The sequence below is a fragment of the Centroberyx gerrardi genome, chromosome 13 (genome assembly GCF_048128805.1).
Source record: "Centroberyx gerrardi isolate f3 chromosome 13, fCenGer3.hap1.cur.20231027, whole genome shotgun sequence".
In the NCBI taxonomy this organism is placed as follows: Eukaryota; Metazoa; Chordata; class Actinopteri; order Beryciformes; family Berycidae; genus Centroberyx; species Centroberyx gerrardi.
In genome coordinates this window covers 15,993,471-16,001,824 of record NC_136009.1, presented here as the reverse complement: position 1 = coordinate 16,001,824, position 8,354 = coordinate 15,993,471, and the positions used below count along the sequence as shown (strand labels likewise).

The following is an 8,354-nucleotide window of genomic DNA, read 5'->3' as shown; positions in this document are numbered from 1 at the left end:
TCAGTGCTTGTGTGTGTGTAAAGTAACCACAAGAATTCAGAGCGAGCGGCACGTCATGCAGGAGCACATAAGCATAGACAGAGGGCCCATTCTTACACGGGGCGGGCAGGGTGCAGTGACGCTGCGGCCGAGAGAGACTGACAGAGAGAGAGAGAGAGAGAGAGAGAGAGAGAGAGAGAGAGAGAGAGGGGAAGGAGGGGAGAGGGAGAAACAGGAACAGAAAGTGAGGACTTGTCAAGACGTCTGGGTGAGAGGGACCAGAATAGAGCAGAAGCCAGATGCCAAAACAGCAACAACAGAAGTTTTCAGCAGCTGACTGGATAAGACAGGGGAGACCTGGCCTGCCACTTCAGAAGTGCCTGTGGGTAAGGTGCCTCTTTCAAACATCTGTTGAGTGGCAGCGACTTGAAATACTTTTAAACCTTCTTTTATAATAGCTTTTGGTGCTTTTTGTTGTGTGGCTGTGGGTGAGGAGTGACAAAATTTATATTACTGTGGCAGGCTCTGTAAAAAAAAAAATAATTTTTTTTTTAAAAACGTTGTTTTGGCAATTCGCTCCATTGGTTAGATCTGACAGGAAGTTGGGGAAGTTGCAATGATACTTTGACAAGATTCACGCATTTGCATTCTGCATTTGGAAACCACAGACTGACACTAAAACATGAAAAAGTTTAACTTTATTTCATTTGTTAGAATCTCTACGTTTACTGTCAACCAAAGAATGGCTTTCTGCAGCTCAGTTTAATGGACCTGCGCAGAAAACATCTTTTGACTTGAACCTTCTGGTGATGACGGCTTTTGAAAAAGATTACAACAATTTCATTTGATAGTCTGTCCTGCACAGACTCTGTACTCTGCTCTATTATTTGGCTCATTTCACTTAGCCAGGATCAAAGTTTACAGTAGCCTGACCTGTAATGGGCTAAGGCACTCTTTCGTCTTGCTCGCTGTAGAGAAGTGTGTTTCTACAAGCTATCAATAGGCCTGTAGTGACCATAACTGGAACTGCTGGCATCAGTGATCAAAGATATTCAATGTTTTCTGCCAAGAGATATGGATAATGCTACTAAACGTTGACTGATTCACAGTTAAGAACAGTCTTGGACTGTTAAATAGCTGGCAGTAGTTGGTGGGCGAGGGGAAGCGTAACTGAACATGTCCCAGTCAGAATATGAAGAGAGACTGAGGAGGGTTTGCTCTGACCGTGTGCTCGGGGCGAGTCATTAAAGATTCCTGCCTTGCCTTCTGTCACAGCTCTGTCTTTTGGGTCGCACATGTTCCTTAAAAAGCAGCGGGGGCTAAGTGAGAGCAACCATAACATTTTTCTCAGCCCCATCCTGGCTTTGTGTGCCCCTGAAATGGCCTTTTCCTGTATATGAATGGGTCTAGGCCAACACAATGTCATGAGAAAGTACCCAGCCGGAGCTTTGTCTTAGAATGACAATATTGTCTGTGAGGAACATTTCAGCAATATAAAATGAACCACTGAAATGTTTAAAGCCTGGGGCTTCATATAAAAATGTTTTTGAATTTCATCTTTCACTTGACTGTACAATTTCTTAAAATGTGGCTTTATTTAGAAAATGAACTGTTTTTGTTTTTAGTTGTGTACCTCTGTCCTACACCTTCCCTAAATCACAAGCCACCTCCAGCTCAAGCACACATGAACAAGCTCAACAATTACGGTGTGCACACCTTCAATTAGTGTCATTGACATATACTGTAAATAGACCCTGCTGAGGAAGGGATTCTTGGCACCGCAATCCTGGCAACTCCTGTGTATCCTTCAGCACCACCACCAAGAGAAGTATGTCATGTCTGAAACTGGCACTGAGCTGGAGAACTTTCCAAATCAAGTTTATAAACAACTAGTCTGACATAAATTTGTACTAATGCACACTGGTAAGACCTTTCTGTGAACACAGTTCTTGGTACGGACTTAAAGTCACACTGAAATGCTAATTTGTTATTTTATTGCATTTTTCTATGAAAATCTCATTAGTTTTACTTTATATTTAGTGTGGACCTCATCATATACCAGGAGGCGTACCTAAAAATGATTGATAATAAAACCATCACAGATTTTTTAACAATCCCGCCCCTCCCATCAAATGAAACTATATTTCTCTCCCTAAACTGATACTGGTTTACACTTTCGAATGATCCTCCTCCATGTTATGTTCTGCCCCAATATCCTGTTTTAACAGGAAATACATCTTATTAAGGAAGTAAGATGATCTCAGAATGCGGTTTCACTGTGACTTTAAGCGGATATAGGCCCTCGATCGTCTTGTGGGTCTCCACATGACAACACTGGGCTCTACATGGTCCTGACAGGGTCAAAGATGTTGTAAATATTATTGAGACGAACGCTTAGAAGCTTTCAAACCTTTTTTTTGACATACACACTCTTTGTCTGATAGTTCACCCATGTTTTGGGATGGCTTACAATCATCTCATTGTTCCTGGCCAGAGACTATTATTGTTATAAGTTAGTCACTTCTCCATTCCTTTCAGTGACCTTAACACCTTGTTAGTCATCTCTTTTATACAGCTTGATCACACCTATTCCCCTCTCCTGGGCTTTATGCTGTTCGCTCATTCTCTCCTCCTGACTCCTACCTATTGTTGACTCTTGACTCTTTGGCTGGTCGTGTTTACTCTGTCCTCATCCTATGAGAGTGTCCCTACGCTGATGATGCAGCTCGGCCAAGTACTGTCAGCATTACAAAAGAACCCGTAATCACAGCAGATAATGTCATTAAGGGCAATGTCTGATACAATGGTTTCCAACAATGTGTACAATCTTCAATATATTATGCCTAAATAAGAATAAAATAACAGAAAAGTTAGCTAGTTAGATCAGCAACCAAATAATAAAGCTTGTTTTGCTTTAAAGACTCTTAAAGCCCAAGTGGAATACTTGTTTGACATAGTGCTTGGTCTAAATGTCTACCTATTTGTCCTCGGGTCTCAACTTTACTGTAATTTCCCCTAATGACAATAAAAATAGAAACCACCTCATCTCTCAGTGTAGACGTTATTTATGAGAATACGGTTTCTGAACTCTTGGTATGATGTGTCAGCTGACTCTTGCTGCTTAGCTTTCAGAGCTCAGTTTCCTGTTGAGTAAATGAGCAGGAGGGAAGTTGGAAGGCTGACTGCGGGTAAACCAATTTCACACATGAGACGCAACGCACCGCGACAACCACGCCAAATCTATTTGCTCTCCACATGCAGGTGCATCTTCCTCGCTCTGCCTAAGAAGCAGCCAAATGTGAGATGAAAATCTGACTAATATCTTTTTTCCTCCCCTCTGCATACAGAATACAAAGACGCTCTATAGATGTGAGCTAAAGAGCTTCTAAGGGACAGACTTAATCAAACGGTGTTTGAAATCCTTTGGAGAGCTATAGTTGTTTTACGCTATTTAAATGTTACACATAAAGTGGCCAATGCAATATCTTCAACAATAAAAAACACTATCCGTCGCCTCAAAGCCCCAGACTTAATCAAACAGCTCACATTCTCAGAGAAAAAGGAACAATATTGCACTTTTATCTCTCAGGCTGACTGCTCTTTGAAATCATTTGTAGAGCTACTTCTCCTCGTCAGGTAGCTAACCGCGGGTCTTCTTCTCCTCCAGGAGAGGTGTGAAGGGGAGATTTCATCTGAGGGCAGAGGAAAATGTAACAATCAGACATTTATGAAGTCCTTCGCCTCGTCCCATCTATCAGTCTCCCCCAATGGGAACCATTAGCCTGCTATATTCAGATGAATCTCCTGCAGCCATCCCCTCTCCCTCTCTTTCTACCTCCCCTCTCTCTTTCTCTCTGCCACTGAGTCACACTTTCTCTCAGTGGGGCTCTTAGAGCAATTGACTATCTCTCTCTCTCTCTGTCGCGCTTTCTCGCAGACACAATCTCCCTCCATCCCTCTCTCTCTATCTCTCTCTCTCTCTCTCTCTCTCTCTCTCTTCGCTCCCTCTTTCTCAGTGGGACTCTTAGAGAGATCTGCCCTGAATCCTGAATGACTCCTCTGCAGTATTAATGAGGGGAAAGCTGAAAATCTGAAGCTGACACTGACAAGGGGAGAGAGGGGGGGAGATGGGAGGAGGGAGGGGGAGGGAGAGAGGGAGGGAGGAAGAAGAGAAGGAGGTGGGGGGGCGGGGGTGTCTGTGGGAGACCAAACTTCAGTCCATATTCACTTTCTCTCTCTTTTGTTCCACAGAAACACCTTAAGTCTATCACCTCTCAACACACCAAGCAGCTGGATTAAACTAAAGTGAGAAAGAAAGGGCAAAAGAACAAGGGGAGACTGCAAAGGACAAAGAACAAAGAACGAGAGGTGGAATGTCAGGCGGCGAAAAAACAAACTTGGATGAACCCGTGCTATAGGCCCTTTTTCCTTTCCTGCATCAAGATCAGAATCACCATAAGTGGAGGATTTCAAAGCCAATCTTCTCATAAACAATTGATCTGTCGGCCTCTAGGATTTGTTTAAAAAATGCTTTGGTCTCGAACCCCCCGGACGAGACATTTAAGGAAGAAGGCGTGTGTGAAGTCGGCCCCCATGCTTCCAGCTTTCTGATCTAACACAAACAACACAAGCCCAAGCGCATACACAAGCATCATACCCCCATCAGATACTGCTGCGCTGACAGGAGGCTATCTGAACTCCAATCAGTGGGCTGGTCCCGGCTAAGAGTGCTGGTGTAGGAAACAGCAGCACATCTGAGGTCAGGGGTGAGTCACCAGCAAAAATATCTGACCTGACAACTGTTTGGTTTGGTGGATGTTTGATGATTCTATCCAACTTTTCTAACGGAATCAGGAGTGTGTCAACAAACTGTCCGATTGGGTGGTCCAACAACCTCTCTCTTTCAGTCCTTTTCTTTAAAACTGTTGTAATCTTGAACCTCAGATTACTTAGTAAGGCAATAAACCTTAAAGTTAAAAGGAATTATTATTCAACATCAAAAAGTTGAAAATCCAGGGTGACCTGAAAGTAAAAAATTCAGACTATAAAACTTTATAGCCTGAGCCAGATTAAGTAAAAGGGGATTCAAGTTTAATTAACAGCATGTCTTAATTGCGTTGGTGGAGGTGTGATGTCACAAGCAGCCTAATACGCGCATTTGTCCTTTTACAATATTATAAACTTCACAACCCAATAAAGGATTTATTGAAGGTTTACAACTGGTGCCAGGCAGACTCAATAAAAGCAGTCACAGCTTCATGTCCTGAAGCCATGGATGGGAAGACAGACAGCATCGTGGATTTTTTCAATCAGCTGTGGAGCTTTGCTACGGACAAACACAACCAGGGGGTCTACAACACGGTCTGCCTGGTGGTCCTGCTGGCTCTTCCCCTGCTGGTCCTTCTCACATCCTTGGTGGTGTGCTGCCACTGCTGCTGCTGTCGCCATGCCAACTGCTGCTGTTGCTGCTGCGGAGACACAGCGGCAACGGCGAGGTCGGAGATGAAGAAGAAGAAAAATGTGGCGAATACTGAGGACTTGTGGATCTCGGTCAAAACCGGGCCGATGACTCCTGACAGGGTTGCCCTCGCCATGGTGTAGTGATCAGTTTTGAAATTGCTGTTCCTGGATCAGATGGTCTTGACTGATGCAGTGGAGCGAACGGATTGTTTCAAAAGTGCAAACTTCAACTGTGCTGGACTCAAAGGAGGCTTACAGAACTGCTCAGAGTAGTGGAAAGGACTTCAACTTATAATGGACACAGATCTGGTTGAAATATGTAAACAGTGTACAGAGACTTGTCATTTTGTATTCATATGATGTAGTATTGTTATGATAATGTTTACATTTGTTATGATGTTTTTAGTGCATGGTACATAAAGGAAGACATATGCTACACAGAAGCACATGAGGTATTAGAGACATATAAATGATGGCGTGTGTGTGTGTGTGTGTGTGTGTGTGTGTGTGTGTGAGAGAGAGAGAGAGAGAGAGAGAGAGAGAGAGAGAGTGGAGGACAGTGTTAGTGAGAGCACTTTGTTCCTAGAGCTTCCATGTGAAATTCATTGCCTCTACATTTGGGAGATAGAGCCAATTTAAGGACCGCCTAGCGCTCAGACGGCTATAATACTGCCTAGTTCTTACATTCAGGTTGCAATCTACAGTTGTGATTCCCTGATAGGAAAATGACTCTCATTTCCTACCAGTTTAAAGCCATTGAGCTCCAAGAAGTTGAACTCGGTGCACTTGGAATGAAATCTATAACTCTTTTTATCCTCTTGAATTCTTTTCCTGGTCTCGCTTTATCTACTTAATAGAGTGATTCATAGCCGAATTAGAATACAGTATAGTCCACATGAGGGGCACTTATCCTACTTATATGTTCATTTCAATTTTTTGAGACTCTTCCGGTGAGCCTTAAGAACTATTCAAAGCTATTTCAACTTACATATATTTTTCAAATGTTTTAACCTAGAAGAGAGAGGAGTGAAACACTGAGATAATCAAATGCTTTGGACTTCAAGTGGATTGCACTGGCAGCTCGCTTTTTTTTAACTGTGTGACATCTCAAAGCCCAATTAAGCAGAAGCATCTTAGCAGTGTGATCATCTTTATGCATCTGCTTATGATCTTCTCGCCTCAAGTGCTTCTGGGAAAACAGGCCCCACTCATTCCATTACCGTTCAGACGGACACCTCCCACGTGGAAATTAGGGTTTGTCTGCTGTCCTTCATGTTTAGAGAGAGGGAAATCACACTTGTGCTGCATAATTGAGCTTGCAGTGTAAAATGAAACCTCAGCAGCATTACCCAATCACCAATCAGTGCTACAGCTCTGACTTGGGGGCTTTCCAAAGAAACAACCCCATCAACCTATTCAGATGTTTTATTGTTGAGGAAGCAGTTTTTGTTGTTGTTGTTTTCACAGTATAGTCTGTATTTGTCAGAGTGAGACTGCTGATCCATTATCATTGACCTGGGCTGGGCTTCCCTATACAGCATTGTAGCACTAAGGCCATTATAGAAAATGAACAATATAAAGCAAGATAGATTGGGAATTTTGCCAAGAAAACTAAATATCTTGATTTACCCGCAGAGATTTTGTCCCCGTTGACATTTACCATAAATTTCCTCAGTTCCCTCGAAATGTTGCCCATGTAAGATCATCTTTAGTCATCAGCATTCAGTCATCAACATCAGTGTTCTCCCTTCATGAGAATCTGAAATTCAAACTGATTATAGATTTTCAGCACTCTGGTTTTGCAGACAACACAGGTCCTGTAGTTCAGATTATTGAGTTTTGCCATCACTGTCACTGGAGACTTCTATCAGCATATTCAGAAGTAAAGGCTTGCTAGGAAGGAAATTTGGTGTTTTCCTTTTCTACTAAAAATGATCATTAATGCGGCCATACATTTGGTAATTTGTGCATTCGTCCCACTGCAGTTGGCTCCCTGGCTATATTCAGTTACCATGGCTTATCAGTGTTCAAATCCACTATACAGTATATGATATTTTGGATGATATTTTCCATAACTTTTTCCACCCTATGCTATTAACCTATGATATGCTGAACTGGTGGTTGCGTTCATGAGATCACTTTGTCTTGGTTTGTCTTGCTTGGAGTGGTTTTGTCATCATGTTCGCACCATTCACCCTTTTTCTTCTCAACACCTGTTAGGCTTTATTTATAATGTCGAAATAGACCATGTTTAGACTTCCCTTACTGTGTACCCATCACATTTGATTTGCTGGGGACTATGTGATTCAGCTGCACAAGTCAAGGGGTGGGAAATCTATTTTTTTTTTTACTGCTTCCCTTTGCCAGTTTGCTGTGATCAGAGGGAACAGAGGCGGGGGATTTGTCATCTGTCTGAACAACAAATCTGCCTTCCTGGATAGTTTTTCTATACGATAGCACCTCTTTTTGATCCCACCCAATTATGCATGACATTGTATATTTAGGATGTTTTTTTGTTGTTACACAGTTGAAAAATTGCTGAGGTGATCTTTCTATTTTTATTTTTTTTTAATTATATGCCTGGCCAGGCTTTGTTTTGGTTCCACTGCATGCATAATTTATCTTGACATATAGTGATACAGTGATGAAGGAGAACACAATGTGGAAGAAGACAGGAAGAGAAATAAAGTATTTTTCTAGCTTTGTTGAATCTCATTTCTCCATTACTAATATAAATTGAAGTTAACAGAGCTTTTGAATTTTGACATTTAGTCATTATCTTTACATGTAAGCATGTCACATATTACACAAGCTGCACCACTGAGCATGGCTGCCAAGACTCAGACAGCGCACTCAGTAAAATGCAGGAGGCATACAGTCACTGCATTTATTTTCAGTATACAAGCCCCCCCATG

At 42.2% G+C, this 8,354-nt stretch overlaps 1 protein-coding gene across 2 annotated transcripts; it reads left to right on the top strand.

Annotated features, from left to right (window-relative positions):
* The first annotated feature begins 228 nt into the window (after positions 1 to 228).
* kiaa0040 (KIAA0040 ortholog) lies at positions 229 to 8,143 on the top strand. Of its 2 annotated transcripts, none has more exons than XM_071925129.2 (2): positions 229 to 365; positions 4,231 to 8,143. In XM_071925129.2, the coding sequence occupies exon 2, from the start codon at positions 5,251 to 5,253 to the stop codon at positions 5,578 to 5,580; it is 330 nt and encodes a 109-aa protein (XP_071781230.2). In that variant the 5' UTR covers positions 229 to 365; positions 4,231 to 5,250; the 3' UTR covers positions 5,581 to 8,143. The 2 variants fall into 2 exon arrangements, with proteins under 2 accessions (XP_071781230.2, XP_071781231.2); XM_071925130.2 differs by having other exon boundaries at positions 235 to 361.
* The last annotated feature ends 211 nt before the right edge of the window (positions 8,144 to 8,354 follow it).

What these genes read in the sequence shown, in the direction of transcription:
- kiaa0040 (XM_071925129.2), top strand. Translation starts at nt 5,251, where the DNA reads ATGGATGGGAAGACAGACAGCATCGTGGATTTTTTCAATCAGCTGTGG.